We start from the raw sequence: 27,807 nt of genomic DNA, 5'->3' as shown, positions 1-27,807 counted from the left end.
AATTCATATAAACGCAAGATAAAATTAAGTTAAAATATTGATGACGTCGATATCTCGGCAAACGGGCTGGCTCGTTTGCTGAACCAGCCCGCTTTCCATATAAAGAGGCCCTAAGAGAAGCAGTTCTTGGAAGGGAGCAGTTAAGGTTCGGGTTGGAGTTGGGTTAACTCCAGTTAATTTATTAAAAGTCATCTTCATTTAACACCAGCATCGACAACTAAAAGTTTGAGTACACTTATTAGCTACCTATCTTAAACAACAAGTATCCTTGACACTCCCCTAAAAGCGTGATTTTTCCCTGAGCCTCCAGTGAAAAAACTTGTTTTCTACTAGTTTTTGATGTTTGTGGCAGCGAGCTCAGTAACAGTTTTTAAGGCTTTCGAAATTGATTACTTGATGTTTAAATACTGCAATAAACGTGCTGGCTTTTCTTTTACAAACCTTTAATTTCCTTATAGTTTTTGTAAAAGTTAACATATGACTGGTTTGACATTTCCTTTTTCAATTCAATAAACAGTGTATAAATAATTTAGTGATTAATAAAACAGGTTATAATTTGCTTTAAAACCAAAAAGATGAAAATTTTAGTAAAAAGACAAACTTAAAAAAAAACGTTTATTTTATTAATACAGTCAAAAGTTTCAGAAATCTAAAAGAATCAAAAGCACGATTTCTTGCATTAGAATCTAAATACAATAATTGTAAATTTAATAAAACTTGCTTAAACCGAAAGATTTAGAACCGAAAAAAAATGTTGATACAAAAAACCTGGAAAAGAACTAAATTTTAATTAAAACGTTCTCGTCATTTTTTTGAAAACTTCTCAATGACGTCATTTTTTTGGAAAACTTCTCAATGACGTCATTTTTTTTGAAAACTTCTCAATGACGTCATTTTTCTGCTTTAAATTGAAACAAGTTAAGTAATAAAAATCCTTTTTCACTCAACTAAAAAAAATATTCATAAGCAAAGTGGCTGCTGCTCGACAAGTTGGTTTCCACACGAATTTGCTGAATCAGGTCAGCTTACTTGTGCCACGGTGATATTTTATTATTGCAAATCCGAAAATGTTGCTGATTTTATGCAACTTCAAAAGTGCAGTTCTCATGAGAAATCCTTTTTTGAATACGAATAGTAAAAACATCATCCTTTTACGAATATGAGTGACAAATAGTTAAATAAAAAAGTAAAAATTTTTCACACTGAAATAGAGACAAGTGTCTGTGTATTTGATAATATACACATAATAACAGTTATTATAATATTTTTAATAATTATGTAAAAAAATTATAATATTTTTAATAATTATGTAAAAAAGTTATAATATTTTTACATAGTTATGTAAAAAAATTATAATATTTTTAATAATTATGTAAAAAAATTTCTGAATGAACTTTTTCCAAAATGTGTTAATATCTTATTTACATCAAATATAATGGTGAAGAGTCACCCCCCATACTATGAGGTGACTTAATTCTGTTTTTAAACGATAAAGAAAAATAGTAATTTTAAAATAGCTACTTTATATGAATTTGACAATTTTCATGACAGGTAAATTTGTGCCAATTGGAAGCGTATTACAATAGCAATGTGATTAAATATTCAACAAAAACGGAAAAACTTTGTAAAGTTACCCCCTTATACAGATTATTTTAAAATAAAAGTGATCAGAATTTATTGGTGTTAAAGTCTAGAAAGATTAAAATACGTGATGTCATATACCATGATCACAAAAGTTACGGATTCTCTGCTGAAGAAGCTCGATAAGTGAAAAATCTGTTCAAGTGAGAGTTTCCTCACTGAACACGTTTCTATTTAATATAAACAGGTGGAAACACGATATGGAATAAGTGGGAACTGTGTAACAAGTTGGTATGAAATGTCGAACATTTTCCCTCTAACTGACGTTACTGCAATAAGCTTTATTTTAAACCTGATAAAGACAGGATTGAGCAAATAAGAATACAGGCGAAATGGTATAAACTTGCTCCATTTCTGAATTAATATTTTGTTAGAGAGGACTAGTGCTAATAAAATAAAATAAAGTTTGTGCTATGCTTACATGAGTCAATAAGATAAATAAAAAATATCTTTTCCGTGTTTTAAAATTTTCATCCTAAGAAACTGTTAACAGGTATAAAAAGTAAATAAGTTTCTGATTTTTAATGTTTTCGTAAAACAATAAAGCTTGTTAATAGTTACATTATTAGGCAGTTGTAAAATTACTTCGGCCAGGGTTCTCGATTTTTAGAAATTTTATTATTAAACCTGACAAGAAGAATTGGTTTAATGAAAAGATAGAATAAAGATGGAAGCACGGAAAAGTATGACATCAGTTAAAAGTTTTGCTTAACTAAAATAGTTTCATGCAATGACAGTTTTATAGAAAGTTTAGCGGAATGAATTTTCTTTTTTTTTTTTTTTAACATGAAAGTTTGTTGATTGTGCATTTAAAAATATTTTAACCTTTTTTAAAATTTAAAAAAAGTTATAGTAAAAATATAGTATAGTTTTTTCTTTCACTGTTAATAAGTATACTTGTTAGATAAATTATTTGAATAAATATGGCACAGAAAGTTCCATGAAGCCTCTTTTCTGAAACTAATAAGTTATTAGTCACACATGAAGATTTTTTTAAATATGGGAATTCTTATTGTTTAAATAATTTTAAAAAAATAAAATCTGATACCAGCACTATTAATGATTGTTAATTGAGCATTAATAATTCATTATTAATCCTGTTTAAAGGTTTTTTGAAATTGAATTTGATTTTAGTTAAAGAAAATTTCAAAATGCTTATATTTTTAGTTGTGTTTATTTAAATGTTTAAAAACTTGACTTTGTTTTTTATTTATGTAACTTTAATGCTGATGAAGAACTCTTACAGCTTTTTTTTTTTTTTCAGATGCAGGACAGAATGAATTTGAAGGTAAATTAATTTCAAAACATTTTTTTAATCACTTATATTATTTTTAAAGTTGAATAGTAAAGCATTTGAAATTTTACTAAAAACAAATTTAAAAAAAAAATTCTTTAAATAAATTTAAAAATTTTCACTCTATATAAACTATTTGTTAAACTTGATTGTAAGAAAACCAGGTTTTTTAGCTTTAATTTCTGTGCACCTAAACAAGCTTAGAGCTTTCTCAATAATAAGTTTTAAGCCCAGGAAACAGGGGAGCTCAGATATAAGGTCCTCTGGTTCAGAGAGTCTTAGTTTAAAAGGTGATTTCTCAAGGCAATGATTTGGTTGGCATGGTATAAGTTCATTATCAACTTTTTTATGGTTAACAATTTTTTCAGCTTGCAAATTTTCCTTCTCTGTAAAAAGTGAAGATCACAAATATGAATCATCTTACTCCAACAAGTAAGAGTGTGATTTGCCATCTTCAATGAATTTTACAGGGAAAAAAAAATAATCATAAGCTGAAAGCATTAAAATTATAAACACTTTAGAATGGACATGGCAGCAATACCAAAAAGAAGATACTCAGATTTCCATTATATAAGCTGGAAACTCTGAGTATCATCTGGGTATTCCTGCAAATCCAAAAAAATGTTGTGGGACAAAAATTAATATGACTTTTATGAAGGATCTTTTATGAAGTGTATTGAATTGATTGGTTGAAAATTCTAAAATTTTTCAAAAAAAAAAAAAAACTCGCACCAAAGATTTTTTTTATATATAAATTCTTTCAGAAATGCGTGGAACACTGACAAAATTTTATCAAATAACTTATGGAAAAATTGATCAACTTGAGCAGAATGTAATAAGTCCCACTGATATCAATCTTTTAAACAAGTTTGTAGAATTGACAGTAGTTGATGCAAATGATGCTGAGAGAGAAACTGTAAACATTGCTGAGCAAGATTCGTTTCTTCACAAAAAAATGGCCTATAAACCAATTGAGTTTTATGAAGTATTTTCAAAAGAACTGCAATTACTCTTAATTTGTGGTATTGCTGGAATTGGAAAAACTTGTTTGCTCAGAAAATGCTTACTTGACTGGGCCAGTAATGTGTTATGGAAAAATGTTGATCTTGTTATTTATCTTGAATGTAGAAAGTTAAATATCAAAATATTGTTAGCATAAATGAGTTGCTAAAGGTTTTCTACGAAAATGTTTTCAAAGAATGTGATGTTTGTGAAGACTTTTCAATGTTGTTTGTGATAGATGGATTGGATGAGTTTGCTTATTTGGATGAATTAATAAATCACAATCCTCTAAATCCAAGCACTCATTCCATTGTTAATGTATTAGCAGATGTTTTGGACTTTCACAAATACAAATGTGTTATTGCTGGAAGAGTTGGAGCTATATCACAATACATAAACAAAGTTAGTGAATGTAGTGAGAAGTTGACTATTCAAATAATGGGTTTTAATGACTATGGAATCAATGAGTATGTAGAAAGAGTTGGAAGTGCAAAAGAAACCATAAAAAATGTTTTTAAGTCATCTCACATTGCTAAAGCAATGGCTTCTGTCCCTTTTTATTTATCAGTAATGTGTACAATTATTGGTTCATCCTTACTCAGTGCTTCTTATTCATTCTTCAGTACAACAGAGTTGTACTGCTGTATATTTCTATACTTTTTGCAAAAGCATATAAACAGAAACAAAGAACCAGTTTATAAGTTGATAGAAAAGAAGAGTAGCAAGCAACACATTTTAAAAGTTTGTAAAGTTGCTTGGCATTTATTTAATGAAGGTAAAGTTGTTTTTTCCCAAAAGGAAATGGAAGTTTATTTCAAAGAGATTGGCAACATTGAAAATGATAACTTGGGTTTCATTGAAAAAGTTGAATCACAGGTTGGTTATCAATATCAATTTGTTCACCTGACTTTAATGGAGTTTTGTGCTTTAATTCATGCTCACATTAATTTGAGTTCTGAGGAGATACTTGCAAATAAAAAGTTGCTAAGCTGCTTGCCAATTATCTGTGGATTGCAAAATAAAAATGGAGGACTTTTTTTTAAATTGTTTGCAAACTTCAAAAGTTCAAAAAAGGAAAGCAACTCCATGCTTGGTAAGTTAATGAAAAGTATTAAAGAAATTTAGAAACAATTTTTTACTTCATTTGATAGTCATGTTTGTGATTTATAGTGAAAATGCATCGATTATTTGCAGACTTGTTTTTTTCAAATGGCAAAAGAAATTCATTGTTTCATGCTATGCCTAGTAAGTTCATGAAAAGTATTAAAGAAACTTAGAAATGATTTTGTAATCCAATTGATAGTCATGTTTGTGATAAAATCTTTTTGCTGACTTGTTTTTTTTTTAAGATGAAGAAAGAAATTCATTGCTTCTTGCTGTGCTCGGTAAATTTATTGTTAAAGTTAAAGAATTTGTAATATTGCTTTTAAATAGTTGACTGTTTTTATTACATTGATCAACTGAAAAAAAACAACAAAAGAATGATAATTATTAAAAAATTTTAATATTTAAAATATATATTTAATAAAATAGAATAGATAAAATAGAAAATGGATATTTCACGAAAACCCTTTTAGCAGTTAACATGTTAAATAAAAAAAAAACCTTGCCTTTTTTATTAGTATATATTATTTTATACATCTTTATATTTATTTATTAGTAAATATGATTTTATAAATCTTTATATTTATTTATATATGTTTTTTAAATATATTTAAAATATATAATAATAATTTGTGTATACATTTTTATATTTTTCAACTTATTATTATATTACTTTATATCATTATTTAATACATACATGCCATTATATCATTATTTAATACATACATATCATTGTATCATTATTTAATACATACATATATAAATTTTGATATAAATTTTGATATAAATTTTGATCAACACATTATAGTTTCTTCTAATAATGTTTCCAAGATGAATTCTTGTGATATATTTTAATGTTATTAGTACTATTACTTGTCACACTTGTGTGAAAGTGAAAAAGTTTTGTATAGTTTTTTTTTAATAATTTTATGTACAAATGTCAAAATGATAAACACCATGTAATGTTATAAAATAAGTATACATACATACATACATACATACATACATACATACATACATACATACATACATACATACATACATACATACATACATACATACATACATACATACATACATACATACATACATACATACATACATACATACATACATACATACTTATGTGTAAGTTATTCTAATTTATATTTTAATGGTAATAGGTTATCTTTCCAGTATTTTTTTAAATTTTTTTTATTTCTTGTCAACAAATTTTTACTTGTTTTTTTACTTTTATGTCAATCAAGATGAATGTCTGCTGATTAAATTACATTTTTCAAAACTAAAAAATATCTCTTTTGCTTCTAAATTAAAATTTTATATATTGTGCTTTTTTCTTTTAGCTTTGGTACCAGTAAAAGGAATGTATTTTGAGAGTAAGAATTATTTATAATTTCAATTTGTTAATGAAAATTTTCGATCAATGCTTTTGAAAATGTAATTGCTTTATTTTCGAAGAAACTTCTTCTATTCGTTCACTCGCCATAAATTTAAAATAATTGATGAATTCAACTACTTTTCTTTTCTCATTTGCAAAATACCATTGAGCATTTCTAGCTAAAAACTACCTATTTTCTATTAAAAGAATTTCTGGGAAGAAATTCTTTTGAAGAAAGTTTCATTAGATGAAAGGAAAAAGTGAAGATTTTTATGACAATGAGTCTTTTTGGTCGGTTTTAAGAAGAAAATGACTCAAAATTTTCAGTAGATTATAAAGGTTCAATATTTAACTAATTGTAACGTAAATATTTAACTAATTGTAGTGTAAATGGTGTCATTGTCAGTTGCGTTCGTTTTGTAATTAGATTTGTTTAATTTAACATAATTTCTCTTTTTTAAGCTTTTGTTTTCAGTGTCAATTTTATTATTTTGTTGAATTGCTACAAATCGATAACTAAACAGTTATTATTTGTCAATTTGTTAGGTATCATTAGGTTAGCAATATTAGGCAATAGAAAAATGTTTATATCGAAAAACTTCCACTTTCCTTGTGAGTTTGAGATTGAAAGCAATAATTGAAGTATAGGTGGCGTGTGGGTTTGACTTGAAAAGTACAGGTGGCGTGTGGGTTTGACTTGAAAAGTATAGGTGGTGTGGGTTTGACTTGAAAATAGATAAATTTATGATTTCACTTATCCGTTGGATTTTTTTGTGAAAATTAGTTTACAATTTGAAAAAAGCCCATCAGCAGATTCATGAGAAACAAAATTATTTACACTTGACCTTCGAAAATCGACTTTGAAAAATTTTAAAAAAATAAAGATTCAGCTGTAAAAGCGAACAGCTTTTATTCAACATTTATTCTTAACATTTACGTTTTATTGAAATCAATAAAACGTAAACTTACTAATAAAAGGGATCAAAGCACATTTAAAATCTATAATAATTTTGAAGCAGGATTTTTTTTTCCTCAAAACTAAATGAAAAGTTTACAAAACGATGACCATAAAAGAAATGAGTCTGCAGTTTCTTTTCTAAGAAAGTTTTAAAATGCAGTTTTCCAACCTTTTTGACAATTTTTTTTACGACTGCTACCACTTTAAACTTACATGGTTTCATTTACTTTTTTACATTTTTCGTTGGTACAACAAAGAAATAGAAAAATAAACGTTTTTATCTCAGCTTGAAAATAAACTATTTTGCACCGAAAACTTCACATGACTTTAAAAAACTTCACACTGTTTTAATGCTTTTGACAAAGCTGCTGATCGGCTTACTTGTTATTCGTAATTCTGTTGGTTAAAGCGTACCTAAAGTTTAAATATATCGCACCAGTTGTAAAAAAGATATAAATTTTGTATTTCTTAAATTTATTTGTTTAATAAATATTTAAGTAAAAGGTTGTTTTTTGAATTGATTTGTGATCTTTTTGATTGTTTTATTTTCTTCGATTTATAAAATAATATTAATTTTATATTTGTTAAACGCGATGTTATGTTTTCACATTTTTTAAAGTTGTTTGTCTTGAGTTTATTGTTGTTGCAAATAAACAAATATTAGTAGTAATATTAATATGTTACTATTTTTCTTGTTCAGATGAAAACAAATACATCACTCGAAGTATGTTCATGGAATGCTTCTTTGAAGCGCAGGCGTCGATTACAGAGGACTTGAAAAGATCAATCGATGAACGAGAGTGGATGATTTATATACGCGATGAAAAAACTGCTCATGAAGTTTCATATGAGAAATATTTCATGGAGAGATTCTTTAACGCTGGATGCAAGTTGAATGTTTTATCTATTTGGAAAGTTGATTATATTTTATCTGAGGATGAAAAAAAACTTGTCGTTTTATGTTCAACCAACGTCCATCGTGTCTGGTTAGAGCATCCAGTGAAGATCAATGAATGGACACCGAAACATAGAATTGAAGAGATGTGGATCTACATGAAAAATACTTTCGTATCAAAAAACGATTTCGAAGGTTTCGTCCTCCCGTGGATTCGACTCGCTGAAGAATTACGTCTTGACCTTCACAACGACACGAACTTTATTGACGACATTTGTGAATTGCTTCGTTGTTTGAACTTCAAAAAGTTGTGGATCGTGTACCGTGGAAAAGATTTTTATAACATCGAAGAATTAAAAATGTGGGAGTGAAAAACATGAAAATCACTCGAATGTTTAAATATTTTTAATATGTTAAATATGAAAAATGTATAAATAATTTTAAAAATATTTAAATCTCAGACACAGAAGCTTGTCTTGAGGTATTTTTAGTTATTTTGGTTTAAGTCATTGAATTCTTAGTTTTTAGCTTATCTTTTCTCTTACGATTTTCTCTAAGAAAAATTTAGTTTTACCTTTGTTTAACTTTATTCAAAATTATAAACAAAACTTTTTTAGTCATCAAATGCAAAATGGTGTATTACAACTGGCTTTTTTTACAGATTCACATTTCTCGTCTACTTTTTCACCCGACATTTTGAATGAATGCACTTTTCACAAAAAAAAACTTTAAAAAATGGTTACAACTCAGTGAAATAATTGGTTTTCATTTTTTCACGAAAGCCGTTTAGCATTTTCATCAATGTCTGCACATTTTTGACACATGTTTGGTCATCATCTGAGAAGATCTTTGCCTTACTGAGACCGTATGCAGGTGCAATCGATTTGTATAATGATTTTTTTTAACTGGGCCAGTATTGTTATTTATCTTGATGAAAAGAGAAATAACAACTTGGCGAAGAAACAGAAACTAAGTGATTCCCCTCGTGGAGGTGCAAAAGTACATACATTACAGGAGTTTATTGACAAAATGAATTTAAAAATATGCCATCTGCCTGTGACAAGAAATTCCAGTTAAAGCTGTAAAAACATAAAGCAATAGCTATAAACAAACACAAAGTAACAAGGTAATAAGTGATTTAACTGTATAATACAATTATACAAGTACTATACAACGCATCCAATTGAGAAAATTTAAAGAAAAACTTGAAATATACTTTTTGTTTGAAGTGAGCTAATTTGTTGAATTTGTTTTTATGGTTGAGGGTCAGCCACACTGAACAAGCAGCTTGATAAGAATTTGGAAAGGCGCTAATAAAAGAAAAATTGAAATATATAAGAAAAGTAACGTTATGTAAAGACTGCTGGTCAAATAAGAGACAAAGTTCTTCTTATCTGGGTATATCGGCAAGCTTTTTTGACCCGTCTAATGACTCAACATGTCAAGCAACTCTGGGCGTCATAGAAGTGCCTTATCCCCGTACAGAACAATCCATTTCCCAACTTGTTACACAGTGCTTTAATGACTGAAATCTGTTGGATAAAATACTTTTGATTGTATCAGATAGAAGGCTAATATGACCAAAGCTGCGCGCATCATGCAAGAAGAAGCAATACGCCAAAATGAAACTTTCCAGTGTGAAGAGTTAGAAAGTCAAGGTGGAGAAATAAAGTGAAGAAAAAGCTACCCGAAGACCCACAGCAAAAACAAGCCCTGATATCAATGATGAAGACAGCTCAGAAGAATATAGTGAAGACAGTGTAATAGAGAAAAAAGATAGCTCTATTGAAAATGGAAGTAATGAACAGGAAGGAAATGCAGTATATTTTTTGTCATAAACTGAGATGCCTTCTAAACATATGCCATGTCATGCACACAGCATTTAATTATAAATTAAGCCAGTGTACAAGAACCATTATTCCACTATTTTAAGTAATGCAAGAAAATTGCTGAATATTGTCAGAAAAAGTTATGTGATTACTCATAAATTAATTCAAGTGTGTGGCAAAACTTTGATAGTCGAGTGCCCAACACGTTGGAACAGAACATTTCATATGCTAAAACTTTTACTAGAAATTCGGCAAAAAGTTGAAAAGATATTGGTTTCCCATAACAACTATATCCTTCAAAACTCTGAGTGGGATAATATACTGGAGTTAGCTTAATTGCTAGAACCATTTTCCCAGAAGATAGATATTTTGCAAACCGGTAGCAGGTTTTTGTCTTTTATTGTGTCTGCTCTATTGGAGTTGGGGATGAACGTACAACATTTTTCGGTCAAATCTGTCTCACGATCACTTCATGAAAATTTTAAGAAGCGTTTCGATTACATTCTACATACTGGTGTGTCCGGGTTTAATTCACTCCCAGTGGATAGCAGCATCATTTTTAAATCCATCAGTTGCAATTAATAGTTAAACACTCATTAATGAGCAAGGAGAAATTAATAAATATGTTAGAGATATAAAAGACATTTATGTTGAAGTTTCATTTGCTTTCTGGAAGAATATTAGAGCATCACATGCAAAGTTGTTGCTGAAGATCTGCTTGAAGAATGCTCTAGCGAACGAAGCGTATAATTAGAGAATTTAATTTTCTATAACTGGTTACCTTACATCATCAAGACGCAATTGCATGCCAAAATCATTGTGTACAAAAGTATTTTTGAAATTAGATAAGGTTTTGCTAATGCATCAATGAATTGTGTTGCTACGTGACACTGTCAAAGTTATACTTGAAATGCTTACTTAGTCAATTGTCATTTATGATTTATTAAGTTTTATGTCTGCTTTGCTGTAAAACTTTTTGAGACTTGTTATGCGTCTTTACACCAGCTGTACTTAGTTTAACCCTGTATTCAGTTGTTCAGTTTTTTAACATGTACTAGTTAGTAGAGGTGTGCGAAATTTAAAAACTTGTTGTAAAGTGCTAGGAAAACAACTGTCAGTTAGTGTCACAGATCTGTGGGCAAAGAAAACAGCATGGAAGTCTTATCACAAAAAATCTAAAGAAATAATTTGAGCAATTGGGCGCATGTTGGCTCCCGATTACCTGCCTTACGATTTCGTAGAAAAACATGGTTTTCAGGCGCTTATGAAATAGGTTGTTCCTCAGTATCATGATAATCTCGAACTCGAACTCGATCGAAATTTTTGCAAACTCAATCAAACTCGATTGAAGATAAAAAACCTAATCTCCCACAGCTCTACTAGTTAGTGACTGTATTGCTATAAAGCTGTATATCAGGCTTCAGAATGTGCAACAAAATAAAAACGAAATAAAAAGGAAATCTTTTTTTGAAACTGAAACAAAATAGAAACGAAAACGCGGAGCTGGTGTGAGGGTGAAAAGAATGTGAGCGCGGTTGTTTGCTTAGTACGGAAAGATATTTTTTCGTCTATGAGGAATATGCTTGTTTTTTTTGTTACGTAACAATGTTTGGGTGTGGGGTGTGGCCTTCAGTGTTGTGGGGTGTGGCCTTCAGTGTTGTATTAGTATGAGTGGTTTGTGTATAATTTCTGTAACGGTACACTTATGTACACGTATGTAAGACTTAAAAATAAAATCTTAATAAAATTAGTAACAATATAATAATTCATCAATCGAAATGTAAACGAAATGAAAACGATACTTACTAATAGTCATTCTCGTTTCATTTAATAAATAATTTCAAATATTTAACTCTTACATGTATTCTTTTAACATTTGCAAATGGAGATAATAATATGCAATCATGTATTAAAGTTTAACGTCCTCCAGCTAATTGCCTTGTGGATGTGCCCACTCCGTCCAGAGGAGACTCTGTGAGCGTCGTCCCAGAGTTTGCCCCCCTTTCGGGAAGGAGACAAAGACCCACCGTCATCCGGGTTAGTATCCTGATGACCGTTTATAGTGGGGCTAGCCCCATGTTGATTAGGTTTACTTCCCCGTCAGGTAAGTAAATATGCAATCAAAAGTCATTTAAAAATATTCTCTTACCACCATGGGACTGACGACCAAAGTTTTTTTTTCTTATCACCATTGCATTCATGGGTAAAGTGTCTTTTTATATTAGAATTTTTCTTACTTTAAAATTTTTTTTTTTCTTTTAAAAAATATCCCTTTACTTCTTTACTTCTTTTTTCAAAATCTCTCTTTTTTTTTTTAATCTCTTTAAAAAAAAAAGAAAAATTTCCAAAAACATTCTCTAGATTTTCTCTTATAAAAGTCTTCCCTTAAAATTTCTGTCAATAATCTTCCCGTTGATTTTTAAATTTTCTCAACAATTTTTTTTTCTGTGTGTTGCAGGTTTTCCAACAACTAATTGAAAAACTAATTTAAAAAATCCAACAATTAGGTGCTGTTTCTAGAATAGACAATGGATTTTATCTTCACTTTTGTTAAGTGTTTTTGTTTCGGCCTTTTAGTCATGGTCCTCTGAAACAGGTTTTTACCAGTTATCTTTTAATCAGCGTTTGTGTCTGGTCTCTAATTGTCCGTAAAAACTCGTAACCAAAACAAAATATTTACTTTTTGTTCTGAGAAACTGACCACAGACATAGAAGAATGAGGCTTCCTTTTGTATTCAACAATTTTTTGGAGCTATGGTCACTGTGCGGAATACTTTTTAATACTAATATTTTTTACTATAAAATCTCATGCAAGAGACAGCATATTTTCAAAGTTAGAAATTTTAATTATTTAATAATAGAATGAGGTCCATTGCACAATGGAAACCCTTTGTAGCGTTAGCAGGTATTCTTCCTTTAACCCTATAATTTTCTTCTTTTTTCTTGTTTAATGGTTTTGCATATTGACAAGTTTCATATAATGATGGAGTTTTTTCTAACAAAAAATAAAATTGTCATAGCAACCGTCCATAATAGCTGCAATTGAAGAAAATGCCTTTTTTTCCGCAGTTGACTTTTTTAAGAACATGCCTCAAAATTATGTAATTATAAAACTTTAAAAATAAAACAAAATAAAACTGTTTTTGCTGATAATACCTTTTTCTTTTTTGTGTTTTGGGCATAGAATAGTAAAATAAGATAAAACGGGATTTTGGTTTTTAAATCCAAACCTTTTATTTCAAATAGTATATTTGCGCGTTTTGGTTTGAGGAACCCAAATTTTTTTGTTTACACCTATCTTCGTGCGCGTAAAAGATTCTAACAAGCATACGCGTGTGTAGTGCGCGCATAGATATACGTAAAATTCATTTTAAAAATATGTGGAATATAATGTATACGTGCTTTAAATGGTATTTGAGATTGAGGAATCCAAATTTTTTATTTAAATCAATGTTAGCTCGCATAAATGCACTGGGACGCTTACGCCCGCGTAATACGCATCTTAGGTACGCGAAAAATTTATTTTTTTATAACAAATTTAGATTTTCTGACCCAAAAGTACTAATATTGATGTATTACATGTTTATAATTAATGGTTATATTTTTTTTTTCTGTGAAACTATAAACGTTGAAAGCAAAAGATGAAGAACAAAGTCCTTGTTTTTTTTAATAAGCAAAAATGAAAGTAAAAATAATTATCAACGTTTGCTTTCTTCGCATATTTTCTTGCCAAATAAAAAAAATCAATGAACTAAAAAATGCAAAATATCTATTTTGCATTTTTTAGTTCATTGATATCAGAAAATGAACAGGAAACAGTTAGCACTAGTAATTTAGATAAATAATGCATGTTACGATGCGATGCAGCGAAGTTAAACAATTTTTTATTGATGTAAACAACGGTATCCGAACTTAATTTAATATTAACAAATGCATACAATTTTTTTTAGGCAACAGGAAAGAAAAAGGGTTCTAAAAGCTAGAAAGAATCTGTGCTATCTAACACAGAGCACCACTTAACTTCGTGGCGACATGGAGCTTTTGATTTACCTTGTAACTGATAGTCAGTCTTTTTCCATGTGTGACTCTATCCCGTTCCAAAGACTGCCTCCCCACTTTGACTCGAGGTTTAAGATTAAAAGTGGTGCCTGCATGGCTCACTTAAAGTCACCTCTCCTCTACAGGAATCTACAGATGGCCATAAGGAGCATGTTTGGTAAGGAATTTCCTCATTGCGATCGAGTTGCAATTAGCACTGACATCTGGACCTCACGCAACTACAATCCATTCATGGCGGTGACTCTTCATTACATCACCAAGGAGTTTGTTCTACAAAAGGTGACTATTGGAATTGTTCCATTCCCAGGTAAGCACATTGGTCAGAACATTGCTACTCAGTTGGACAACTTGGTTTAAAGTTTTATGTCACTCAAAGTGGTCAAGAAGCGTGTTGTTGTGTGTGACCAAGCTTCACATATAAAAGCTGCATTGAAAAAGTCAGAGACTATTGCTGATCTTGAAAGTGGTTCAATCACGTGCATTGACCACAAGCTTAACATGGCCCTGGAAAGGACTGTCAACAAAAAGCTTGATATCAAGTTTGCTATCGATGCATGCAGGACAATCTCAACCTTAGTCTATCACTCTCCTCTTGCTGAAGGTGTTTTGGAAAAGAAGTGCCTCCAGATGAATGGTAACTTTTTAATTAGATACAAATGCGAAGTTTTACGACTTAATGTAAAGTTTTTACAAACATTTTATAATTTCAAACGAAGTTTTGTAAGAGTTTATGACCAATTTTAGCTGGTTAAAACTACTCTGCCACTCCTAACCTCATGCCGAATCATCTCTGAGCTAATGTCGAGTGATAAGAAAACTACAATGGATTGAGCACTGACAGCCTTTGTTCATTTCGTAGATGGGTCTGCTTCTCTAAGGGTCAAAGAAATTAGAAAGAACAGAATCACTGGAGTAGGTCCTTTCATGGTTGAGCTCATATTAGAACTCGAAAAACGGGTAAAAGTTAAACGAACTTTTAAAAGCTATTTCAATTTAAACAGTTTTAGATTAAAGTAAGCGAAGTTATACCAAGTTTCCTAAACGTTTCACTTCCTCCTTCTTTTTAGACTGTGTCCAGTCAATTCAGGCAGACAAATGCTACAGCTGAGGGTCCTCCAATTACCGTTGAGTGGGCAAAATTCAGAGAAACAACTGTGATAGATTCGAAGGTTGATATCCATGACTAGTGGAGGACGTATCGCAGAGAGATGCACATCTTGGCAGGGCTTGCACGAGAGTATTATTGCCTGCCAGCCTTAAGTCCTCAAGTCAAGTGAGCGGGCCTTTAGTGAAGCTGGACAGATGGTCCACAAAAAGAGATGCGGGTTGTCTCCAAAAACCACTGAGAAGTTAGTCTTGATCAACGAGAACTTTGATCTGTTAAACTTCTTTCTGCCAGTTTCGGAATACCGCTCGAAGGAAAAGCAAATGGCAGCTAAACCTGCTCAAGACAGAGATTAAAATAATGATGATGATGACTCAGACTAAGATATGATGATGATGATGATGATGATGATGATGATGATGATGATGATGATGATGATGATGATGATGATGATGATGACGATGATGATGACGATGATGATGATGATGATGATGATGATGACGATGATGATGATGATGATGATGATGATGATGATGATGATGATGATGATGATGATGATGATGATGATGATGATGATGATACCGCTACATTAAAAATGAAATCTCCAGTATTGTTGAACTGGAAAGGTGAGACAGACATTATTTAGGCTACCAAGGCCAAGAACTAGCACAAAAAAATGAGAATGAAAGACTAGAAGCGGACGACTAAATATTCTTTAATAGGGTAAGCATGCTAGGATTGTTTTAGATTAGATAATCTATAATATGCAAATAGTTTTTTCACATGTTTAATGAATTGGATTTTTGAAATCTAGAACGATTGTTAAATAAATGCAAGGGTCTTAGTATATCTTTTGTTGATTCTTTATTTCTGTAATATTACTGTAGTGTATACTTCAAATTTTTATTATTTAGAAATTAGAACTTAGAATGGCAGATATTGCTAGCATATACCAAAGCAGTTATCACTTCGCTTTACTTTATATCGATGTCTTTGAACCTGAACATAGGTAGCTTCTCATAGATTGTGTTTTTTTCCAAATCTAAGGGAAATAGATTTGGAGTTTAGGAGAATAGAAGGGAAGAGTATAATAGGACTAGTTCAGTCATATACAAGTTCAACTTAAAATATAGCTTATCACTTCACTTCAATTTTAACTTTTGTTTATAGAACTTGAAGTTGAAGTCATTGAGCTTAAAATCTGAACGAAGTCACGCGACGTTCGTTTGTTTACTTTTTGTATGTACTCGTTTCGTTTATTCAAACGATTTCGAAGACAGTTACATATTTGGAAGCGAATTTGAGAGTCGTTAGAAATTTTAAACAATTTTAAAAAACGCCATTTTCGAATTTATACAATTTTGAAAACTGCGAAAATATACTTTAATTGAACTGATACAATTTTGAAAACCGTCAAATTAAAATTTCTTATAACTTTTTACGATTTTGAAAACCGCGAAAATATATTTGTTCAAAGTAATACAATTTTGAATACCGTTTAATTAAATTTTATACAACTTTTAACGACTTCGAATCACGTTCACACACAACTTTTAGTGATGTCGAAGCCTCGACTTTGAAACAAATCTCCCTTGATTATTTTATCTGTAGTTTTTACCAAACCAAACCTGCACTTTAAAATTGTTGGGAACGAACCGAATCAAATCAACTGTCCTAACCCTAACTAAGCCAAGTAGAGGTTTGCAAAAGTGAAACTTTCGCGATTCGCATATCTCTGCAATACATAACATAATACATAACATAATACATAACCTTATACGTAACATACCATGAAGTTAAAATTATTTTGTTTTCTCATTTTAAATATTGGGAGAAAATCAAAAAATAAAATATATTTTAAAAGTAATTTTAGCAAGTAATAATCACTTTTAAAATATATTTTATTTTTTAATTTTTTCTCTAAATAATTTGTTTAAATAGAAATTATTTAAAGCATAAGTTCCTATTTCAATAAAAACTAAGCTAAAGTTTTAAATAACTCTTACTTTTAGAGAAAAACTAAAAACTTTCAACCAACTTTTTAAATGGGAAATAGAAGAAAATAGTTCTAACCTCTCCATAAGTTTACAATATATAACATTACTAACCAAACTGGAAATGTTTTTTAATCATTTGCGGGCCTTCAAGAGGTGGGGGGGGGCACAGAGGGCAAGTTGACCCGGGCGCCAAGCTTGAAGGGGCACCGGACGATCCATCGAAATTTTTTTTTTTTTTTACAATAAATAGAAAACATTTTAAAGACAAACAATGTGAAACCTAACATCTTGGCTTGTAACCTAATTTCTTTGGCTTGAAAAGGGGCGCCATTCTCCAATTTTGACCCGGGCGCCATTGACGCTCTCGAAAGCCCTGAACATTTGTAGTATTGAGGTGTTGTTAATGTTCTGAGCTTTTATTCATATCATAGTAATTATTGATTACGATAGTTACATAATTTTTAGTAATAATGAGTGACAGTAAACTAACTCACAAATGGACCAAAAAAGTGTTGGAGATTTTGATACGGAGCGGCACGCTTAGACTAATGGACTAAGAGTCAATGCTGGACACGCTTCCGTTGCGTTGAAGTTGGGGATGAGGTTTGTCGCTAGACTTACTGCATATATGATTATTTAGTTTTATAAATATTTCAATTAATCAATAATCACTTACATTTCTTAGGCATTGCCTATTGCATACAATGCCAAACTGAGCAGCATTCAAGTTTGATAATTAACTGATGCTAAATAGTGACAATTGACCTTAGTTACAATAGATTTTATTTGAGTTTTGTATAACTACGAGTAATCATGTTGTAATCAACAGGTTGTCAAGGAGTTTGCCGTTTGTAACCAGTGTGGATTATGGTTGTCAGTGCCAAATTGGTCATACTACAACTCTAGAAAGACATAATATATCAACATTAATAAAATCAATACATAACCTGGACAATTAAAAACGACAAGCTTTTTACCTAAAAAGACAGGTTATAATAATGTAGTTATATAGTAAGCGGATCTTGCTTTTTTCTATTTACTGTTTAATTTTCCGCTTGTTACTTGCTGCCATTGATAGCAAAATATATTAGTTACAAGTTTTTAGTAATATTTTAGAAATACAATCTTTTTTGTAGTACAAAAAAAAAAGCCATTATGTACTGCAATGTATTTAATGTCTATTGTTTATTACTTTATGCTTTACAGGCTTCTAAACACATACGTGAAAGTGCTCAGCGTGCAACCCTGTGCATGATTGCTAAAGACATTCAACCATTCTCGTGTGTTCAGGATGATGGGTTCCGTCACTTAGCTCAAACAATGATTGATATTGGATTGAAATATGGATTGTTGCAACTTGAGGATATTATGTGTGATCGAACAATGCTTTCTAAGACACTACTTCCAAAGTTTTACAACGAATGTGTTCGAAAGCTGAAAGACAAACCTGCTGGGGTTACTCATGTCGCAATAACAACTGATCACTGGACCGATGACATTTTAAAATACTCTTTTCAGAGTTTTAAATCGCATTACTTAAACAGTAGTTATTGTTTTATAAGTAAACGTGATGGATTATTTGAGTTTAGTGAGTCTAAAACTGGCATTGCCGTAAAAGTAAAGACAACTGAAATAATTAAAAAACTTTTTCCTCAGACTATAAGAAGTGACAACTCGGTATTTGTGACTGACAAAGAGAGTGATACGAAGTTGGCTTATCGCAACGATGTTAGACTTAGCTGTGCAGGTCATTATCTGAATAGAGCTGTTGAAAATCTTCTGGTGCTAATTTAGTGTATGGCCAATACTATATTGTCTTCGGTCAGTCTGTAAGATCAATGGTTCAGACAGTGACAGTATGCGTGATTTGAAGGCATCTTTTCTGTCCAGCTTGAATAAAAAATCTATTACTCATCCTTTGCGCAAGCTATAAACACTTACTGTTTCTTCTTACAAATACTTGTCTTTCGTCAATATAGAAAATCGCAATTTTGTATTCAGAGATGCGTAGTATGCTAGACAAAATTATTTCTTAACCAAATCAGGTGATACGCAAGGACTCTTTAGTGAATACAGCTTTAGTGAATGCAGTCATTCAGATCAGCTGCCTCCTTCAAAGAAGAATAAAGCTGACCCTGAATCGTATGATTTGCTAGCAAACATTAAAACAGCTGCCATTAGATTGTCTAAGGCCGACAGTAATGACACAAGACATGAACTTGACAAATAGTTAACACTGCACGTGACAGGGTGTGATACATTGCATTTCTGGAAAGACAATCAGCGTGAACATAAGCTTCCGATGATGGCATTGATTGGTAAAAAGTTGTTGGCTAGTCCTGCTACAAGTACTGCCAATGAAAGAGTGTTTTCAGTGTGTGGGGTGACGATGAGTGAGCGAAGATGTCGCTTAAACCCAGAAACATTTGAAATGCTGATGTTTCTCAAATACAGCATGCAGGCCTGATTACTAGACTGACAGTAAGCTACTTAAGCTACCATTATCTGTGTTCAGAAAGTTACTGTTTTAATGTTTTGTGCACTTTAACTGCAGCTATTAGCAACTGCATTATTTTTTGAACTTTTGAAGTTGCAGTATAAAAGCACTGCAAGTTATTTCAAATAGTTTGCAATGCTTTAACCACTTAATATTACTTTAATTTATTTGTGTTTTATCATTGTGGATGTAAAGCTTTGTAACCAATAAAAAAACAAATGTGTTGATACCGAACCGAAACCGAATTTTTAAAAAAAGGGTTTGATTGCCGTCTCCATTAGTAATGCGTTGTGCAATTCTTGAGGGCTTGTTGTAAATGTTGCTCGAAATGAGGGTTGTGAGACATAAATTTGAGTTATAAACTTTCTTATTTTCGATCATAACTAAGAGCATCTTAAATTTCATAAAAAACTATTGATTTCAGAAGTTGGAAAGAAATATTAAGTATGTATTTTTAATGAGCATTTTTGATAAAGCAATTTTTAACAGTCAGTCATCTAAAGGTACTTTAACTTATAATGATCTTATTATTTTTATTATTATTTCGAACGAAAATTTTAATCATATTTCAATTTTATATATTAATTACAGTGAATACAGTTTTTTACTTGAATGTGTCATAATAAGAATAAGAATTTGATAATAGATTATAATAAATATTTTATGTCTTAAACTTTACTTTTAAACTTTTTTTTACTTTACTTATAGATATTGTCTTAAACTTTTTATTTATTCATAATAAAAATAAAACTTTTTAAAATTTTTTAAATTTTAATGTTTGTAGTTAAACAATTTTAGGAAGTCAAAGAGTAATGGTCAATATTAAGAAAAGAAATCAAGAAAGTATCATAAAACCATGCAATTGAAGTTAAGAAGCAACTTTTAAAAAGTGGTTATCTTCATAGCCACATTTTATTAAAAACCTATTTTCACATCAGAACTTTCATTCTGCAATCGAAGGGATTTCTTATCCTGCGGTTTTTCTTTTACTTTTATAACAAAAGGTTGTTAAATAAAAACGGGAAAAGTAAACGGGAGACGAAAAAAACCTGTAACAAAGATAAACTGATATATCAGAATTAGATTTTCAAATAAGAAAAACGGTCGGTTTTTTATCTTTCTAATCAAAAATCAATTAAGTCTGCATAAACCGCCTAAAAAACCGGAATGAAATGGTTCCTAAAAGGTCCGTACTTTTTTTTTAATAATTATTATGTATACACGAACAATATCTCATAACTAAAGTTTAGTGAAAAAATTTTTTTCAAAATGTTAAACAGTTCTCTAAACATTTCGCTATTTCCTTTTTATTGTCAGAGCGGACGCGTAGTACACAGTGAAAAATAGTCTATTTCAGGATGCCTCGTTTTGGACTTATTTCGCTTTAACACGTTCGCTGCCAACTACGAGTATACTCGTAGTAAGATGGCGTCATTTATTTGCCAACTACGAGTATACTCGTAGTAAGTTGGCGTCATTTATTTGCCAACTACGAGAATACTCGTAGTAAGCTGGCGTCATGAGCTTGCCAACTACGAGAATACTCGTAGTTATACTAACTTATTTCAAATATCATTTGTGCATGACTGGCTTTGTCTGTTCTTTTTTTTTTTTTTTTTTCTTAGCTTCATATTTGATTTCAGAAAATATTACATTCAAGTTTTTATTTTAAAAATCCAGGGAACCTAACAAAAAATGCGGATAAAGACAGAAATAGCTTAAAACAGATAAAAATAAAACATTGATATTGATTTAATTTTATTTCATGAAAATTCAAGTGTAAACCTATTCTGTTGAATGATACATTCTGAAACATTCGCCAATACATAACGGAGGTCTATTTTCACAAACAGCACATTCATATCGTGTTTCTTTACGTTTTATTTTAGAGCAGACTCGACATGGTTTGGTTGGGAATTTTTTCTTTTCATTCGGTGGTATTGAAGACAAGTAGTGGAAGCTATTATTGGTGATTCGAGGCACAATTTTATTCAAACGTTCACCCAATAAGTCCGTAACAACTAATTCTCTAAACTTAAACAAGGAAATTGTGTGATCTACCCCATATTTGCTGTTTAGACAGTAAGCATTAAACAAAAAAGTATCAAAGAGATGAACTGCTACTTTTTTATACCATCTGATTGTCTTTCTTAGGCAATCATAATATGATACCATTTGTTCTGCCCTATCTACTTCTGAGATATATTGATTGTAATCTTTAATAATGTTGGGTTTCATTTTCTTCTCTCCTCTCCTGTCTGTCACTTCAATCATTTGCAACGAATGCAAGTTGCTAATCATTAGCACGTCTCTTTTGTCTTTCCATTTAGCAACCACTAGACCCTCTCTGCTTCTGCCTTTGGCGTCTCCCTGTTTCAGTTTTGCTTTTGTACACTCTTTTGGATTTGACTTTCGATCAGTTCTTAAAGTACCACAAATATGTGTTTTTTGATTTATCATGTGCTTTGTTAATTCAAAGGAATTGTAAAAGCTATCGGTGTACAGGTGATAACCTTTTCCCAGAAATTTTTCCATTAAATCTAAAACAATAGCTCCCGTTTGACCCAACAAATGTTTATCGAGAGTTGTCTCGCCAGAGTAGATTTTTACTTTTAGTACAATACCATCTGATTCGCAAAGCTCATAGAACTTGATACTATACTTATGTCTTTTATTTTTCACATACTGCCTGAATACAAGACGTCCCTTCCAAAGCATCATTGACTCATCGATTGATATATTTTTATTAGGACAGTAGATGTTATCCATTGCATTATTTAAGTGATCGAGAAGTCCAATAATTTTACACAAGCGTCCACTACCCGAATCTTCATTATTAATAAAATGCCAAAACCGTAATAATAGTTGGAATTTATTTCGTGACATTATTCTAGAAAATAAGGGAAATCTATAGAGACTGTTCTTAGACCAATAGTGTTCTAAAGATGGCATTTTGACACACCCCATATGAAGAAGAACTCCAAGGAACTGCCGCATATCTTCTGAATTTATTGGTTTCCAATCTTTAAAACGTGAGCTTCTTCTGAGGGGACGCCGCTTATTTATTTCTTGCGTTGCGTAGCGATTAGTTTCAACTACCATAGTATTTATAAGCTCTTCTGTCTAAAGTAAAGCTCTTCTGTAAATAGTCTAAAGAAATCTAATGGTTTCTTGCTCTCCATGTTTATCTTCAAACCAGGATCCGCAGAAAATTGAATTTGTTTTACAATATTCGGCTCATCTTTCCATTGGTTTGAATTTCTAGATGGACCACCCGTTGTTCTAGCTCTTTTCGGCGGCATTAAAAAATCCTCTGCAGTGGCTGCTAGATGAACGTCTGTGTACTGATTGTCATCACTTTCTTCAGCGTTATTATCTTCAGAACCTGATTCTGATGCAGTCAAGCTCGAAGACGTAGTAGTATAAGCAAAAAATGAATCCGAATCTTCAATATCATCATCTTCACTATCCTCACAATCTTCCATTATCATATGTGCTGATCCAATTGTGGAATATCTGTGTTGAGCTAATAGGAGATAGATAAATTTATAATTATCAGTTTATAAAAAAGAAATTACTCATCTATAAAACACATTAATTAGTATACTGTGTAAAAAATTCGAAGTGCACACTAAAATGTTTTTTAATGTATTAAAAAACATCTTATTGTGTACTTAAAATTTTTTTTCACATTTTCAATAACATACAGTATAATGTAGTTATCAAACATATTTTAGCTTCTAGTCTAAAAAACACAACAATTTAGAATTAAGAAAACAAAATATAAATTACCTTTTTTACTCATGATATCTGCCAATGTGCATGTGCAAAAAAATTGAAACACTATTTATAATAATAATGCATAAAATAAGCTACATTACTACACCTTTTCAAGATGTAAGTGAGAACTTGAAAGTTGTAATTAAGAAACGTAAGATGTAATTGAGAAATACAAAATGTAATTTAAAAGTCGCAATATGTAATTTAGAACATGGAAGTTGTAATTAAGAAACGTAAGATGTAATTGAGAAGATGAAAGTTGTAATTAAGAAATGTAAGATGTAATTGAGAAGATGAAAGTTGTAATTGAGAAAAGCTTATAATATATGTTTCAAATTACATATTGCGATTACTTATTTACATGTTGGGTTTCTCAGTTACATTTTAAAATTTCTTAATTACATGTTGTGTTTCTTAATTACATTTTGCGACTTCTAAATTACCTGTTGTATTTGTCAATTACATCTTACGTTTCTTAATTACAACTTTCAAGTTCTCAATTACATCTTGAAAAGATGTAGTCACCACAATGAGTTATACTCATTACGGTGTTACGAGTACTTTGGCACTGGAGAAAAAAATTCCTTCGCCATTGCCAAACTACGAGTATACTCGTAGTGCTTTTTTTTTTGTCAGTTATATTCAGAATAAAAAATACTATAAAATTTTTTCAGATTAAAAACATTTTTTTTATTGGAATGTTGATATCTAGCTTTGGCAATGAGAATGAAACCACTCAAAACAGCCTCGGCAAAAATTAATCATTGTAGACATTATGGCTCGGCAAAGAAATAACGCATAGTTTAAAATAGCTCGGCAGCGAACGTGTTAATAATATAATTCCATCCTTTTGTTTTGTTAAGCCCCTACTTTTATTTGATTAAGACTCTCACTCATCGACGCCAATTGTTTTAAAAAATAAAATAATCTGACATCAGTTTTAAAAAAATCAACAACAGAGTTTAACCTCAATGCAATAAAGTTAACTAGATAAACGAGCTAGATTCACTTGATCCAGAAAACACTAGGAAGCTGGAGCGAGAAAAAACGCGTTTCTTTAAAGACATAGCGAACTGAAGACAACTAAAAACTTTGATTGTCATATTTGTTAATGTTATTTATTTTTATTTGTAACTTTCTAATGGTTCCTTTATATTTTGAATGATTGCTTTTATTTCGAATTGTTTTATTTTAACTGAACTTTTTGATTGCAATATCGTGACGTAACTTGAAACGTTTTTAAGTGAAACTTTTCAACAACTAAAACTAAAACAAAAAAACAACTGAAATAAGAACTTACCGATCTCCGTTTGGTTCATCGCAGATTTCGGTTGGTAATTTTTCATTATACTAAAACCAGTTCAAACATTTTATTGATTTAATGGGTTTTTGCTTTTTTGTTTTCTATGGTTTGCTGTTGCATGATTCAGTTTGAAATTTTCAACGTGCTGGTTTATATCAGTTCGAGAAAAACAGTAGAATTCAATACTTGTTTTGTCGATCAACCAGCTGTTTACATAAAGATCGCAGAAAAGAACTTTTGTAATAAGAAAAATGGAGATAATATAGTGCGATAATGGAGATAATATAGTGCGAAATGAACCGGTAGGTCATCTACTTTTGTTGTACTCTTGTTATTTGTTACCTGATTTTTCAACAATTTTAGCTTCATAGTTAGAAAAGCCGGTGAAAAAAGAGGAAAATATGGCTTTATTGAAGTGAATAACAAAGGCAGGATGAAGTAAGAGTACATGAATAATTACAAAGTTTGTAATGGAATAACAAATCTTGAATATGAAAAGTTTAATACAAGAAACCAAAATATCAGAAATCTGATTAAGAACCTTTCTTGAAAAACCTCTCACATTATAAACTGTCATAAATATAGTTAAAAAGATAAAAGAAAACATGTATGACTTATGTACCTTTTGAAAACACGTCTTTCAATTGAAAATTCGTCTTACAATTAAAAGCTTCTTAGTGCTTCGTTTTGGACTTCAAAACTGTTCTTTATTGCTTTATTAATAATTATTTCAAAATATTTCCACAAGTCCTAATTTATGCAGATCTCAATCGTGCAGGTACTGCTGCATTCTTGAGAATTGCTCAAGTTTCTTTTAATATAGTTGCTTTTGGGAAGATGGATTATTGGCATCTTTTTTGTTCTTAAGGTGCAGAGTCGCCGTAAGTCAAACCACTTTAACAGTCAATAAAATGTATTCCATCAATAGGAAGTTTACTGGGATGACAGTTTTGTTTCAGTGACTAAGGGAGTTCCTGAAATATCTGATATCAAACTGTTTATTTCACTTCTAAAACTCCTCTAAATATTTTGACGCAGCACCTATTTCTTCGTACTCGTTTATTAACCGTGAAAATAGTTTGCTAACAAAGCTGATGAACTGAAGAGCGTTTTACTGAAATTTATCATTGCAATTAACGGACCTCTTTTTCGTAGAACGGCTTTAAAAGACGAAGTTGTCATGGAGAACGAGTTCAACGATATAAAGGGTAATAAAATATTTTTAATATTTCCCATTCGAGACAGATTTTCGATTTCCAAAAAAAACCTTCTCTCTTAGTTGAAAAGTTTCCACAAGATGTGTTTACAACGCTTGCTGATTTGTTGACATATGATTGGCAAAAGTTTGCTCGATGTCTTTTGATTGATGACTCAGCAATCGATAATGTAAAAGAAGAATTTGAAACGACGAGAGAACAAACTTTGCAAATATTGAACCAATGGCGTAAAAGTAATCCATCAAAAAAATGGCGAGACATGAAAAGAGGATTACTTTTTTGCAAGCGTGAAGATTTGATCAGTGAATGCGAACGAAGTAGGTATTTTGAGCTTGATAATTTTTGTGCCGCTGTTGCATGCCGATGTTCTCCTGTGGCCCCTGAATATTTATTAGAGATAAAAAAAAAAAAAAAAAAAAAAAAAAAAAAAAAACATACAAAAAAAGTTAAAGCACTACATAACATTAAAAGATTTTATACCTGACACAAACATTTTTGAAAAGGACAAACTTTCCTTAATTTATTTAGCAAATTTGTCACAAAACTTCGGGCCTTTTCATCTGCAAAATCATTTAGCAATTTTGCGGATTAAATTCCCAAATGAAATAAATCAAAAACTTAGTTATTTATAGCATTATTATATTTAGTTACTAAGTTAACAATATTATTTAAAAATATGACATAAAAGCTGAATGTGATTCCTTAACTTAATTTTTTTTGCAGCCGTCCTGCATTGCACGATTATAACCTCCAACCCTTCCCCAAAGAGTAATACTGCATAAACTTCTAACGAACAAAAGTTTTTTTCAACTTTTTCAAAACACTTTCAAAAACTGACTTCTAAACATTCCTCAAAAATGTCACCTTGTAGTTAAAAATTAAATGTTTTCGTATTTTAGAGTTAATATCCCGACACTCCATTTTCGGTATCCTGCCGCCGACAAAAGCCTTCTTTTCACGTGAGGACGAACTTAATCAAATTCATAAATACGTGTGCCAAACAAACGATGCGGGTAAATCAGTCACGATTTTAACTGGAATGTCTGGAATTGGAAAGACTCAGCTCGCTAGAAAATATGCAGCATTTTATAACGAATATTTTGATAGTATTGTGTGGGTGGATGCAGCATTTGATAAAATACAAGTTTCTCTGACTAATCTCTGTCACCAACTAGGGTTAAGCGTAAGAGATCCTCAAGGCGATCCGTTTGATATTGAAGTAATTTCTAGAAAAATACATCACTACTTTGAAAGAGAAAAAACGCTTTACATCTTCGACAACGTCGACGATGAGAGTGTGAAGAATTTTGAAAAATACGTATCAAATAAAAAAAATGCATTTACTTTGGTAACATCGCAATGGAAATCATGGTCTACCAATGTTAATCAAATTCAAGTTAATTCTTTCTCGCCTCAAGATGCGTTACTTTTTGCAAAAAAAAATATTAAACAAATATTAACAAACGATGACGAAAAACTAAAAGAAATAACCAAAGTGCTTCAATATCATCCACTCGCCATTAATCAAGCCATTCTCTATATAAGCAGCAACAGCGTTTCTTTGAAGGAATATATAGATCTCTTTCGATCATATTCTTTCGAAATGCTCGAGGAAGGTATCCAAACTGAACAGGGAACAAAGTCTACTATAACATCAATTAGCATAGTATTAAACAAAATAGAAACATCGAATGAAAAATCGATGGAAATTTTAAACCATTTATCGTATTGCGACGGTCAACACATTA

The 27,807-nt window shown here is 30.8% G+C and overlaps 5 protein-coding genes and 1 pseudogene across 7 annotated transcripts in view; 4 read left to right on the top strand and 2 right to left on the bottom strand.

The window, feature by feature from the left end:
* The window catches only part of LOC145180338 (uncharacterized), a 39,761-nt gene extending 13,454 nt beyond the window's left edge, over positions 1-26,307 (bottom strand). Inside the window, exons 1-2 of one of the 2 annotated variants that reach the window (XM_090074954.1) lie at positions 24,840-26,307; positions 17,939-18,164 (exon numbers count right to left, since the gene is read on the bottom strand). In XM_090074954.1, coding sequence (XP_089931080.1) covers positions 17,939-17,951 — 13 coding nt within the window. In that variant the 5' untranslated portion in view covers positions 17,952-18,164; positions 24,840-26,307. The remainder of the gene's footprint in view (positions 1-17,938; positions 18,165-24,839) is intronic. The other variant, XM_090074956.1, reaches the window with a different exon arrangement.
* Positions 1-27,807, top strand: part of LOC149876765 (uncharacterized) — a 111,255-nt pseudogene that overhangs the window by 27,418 nt on the left and 56,030 nt on the right. The window lies entirely within an intron of this gene.
* Positions 2,119-4,094, top strand: LOC149876773 (uncharacterized). The gene is made up of 3 exons (XM_090074961.1): positions 2,119-2,324; positions 2,906-2,929; positions 3,700-4,094. Exons 1-3 carry the CDS (start codon positions 2,309-2,311, stop codon positions 4,092-4,094), a joined length of 435 nt encoding a protein of 144 aa, XP_089931087.1. The 5' UTR covers positions 2,119-2,308.
* LOC149876772 (uncharacterized) lies at positions 4,018-5,405 on the top strand. Its single transcript, XM_090074959.1, has 2 exons — positions 4,018-5,030; positions 5,108-5,405. Exons 1-2 carry the CDS (start codon positions 4,160-4,162, stop codon positions 5,212-5,214), a joined length of 978 nt encoding a protein of 325 aa, XP_089931085.1. The 5' UTR covers positions 4,018-4,159; the 3' UTR covers positions 5,215-5,405.
* Positions 5,265-8,763, top strand: LOC149876771 (uncharacterized). The gene is made up of 3 exons (XM_090074960.1): positions 5,265-5,322; positions 6,385-6,417; positions 8,078-8,763. Exons 2-3 carry the CDS (start codon positions 6,405-6,407, stop codon positions 8,641-8,643), a joined length of 579 nt encoding a protein of 192 aa, XP_089931086.1. The 5' UTR covers positions 5,265-5,322; positions 6,385-6,404; the 3' UTR covers positions 8,644-8,763.
* Positions 22,867-23,250, bottom strand: LOC149876770 (uncharacterized). Its single transcript, XM_090074962.1, has one exon. The coding sequence runs from the start codon at positions 23,248-23,250 to the stop codon at positions 22,867-22,869; it is 384 nt and encodes a 127-aa protein (XP_089931088.1).

The sequence above is a fragment of the Hydra viridissima genome, unplaced genomic scaffold (genome assembly GCF_058129835.1).
Source record: "Hydra viridissima isolate aposymbiotic clone 2 unplaced genomic scaffold, HvirCarnegie_v1 scaffold_18, whole genome shotgun sequence".
Taxonomy (NCBI): Eukaryota; Metazoa; Cnidaria; class Hydrozoa; order Anthoathecata; family Hydridae; genus Hydra; species Hydra viridissima.
Note: the sequence above shows the minus strand (reverse complement) of the source record. Positions and strands in the feature narration are given on the sequence as shown.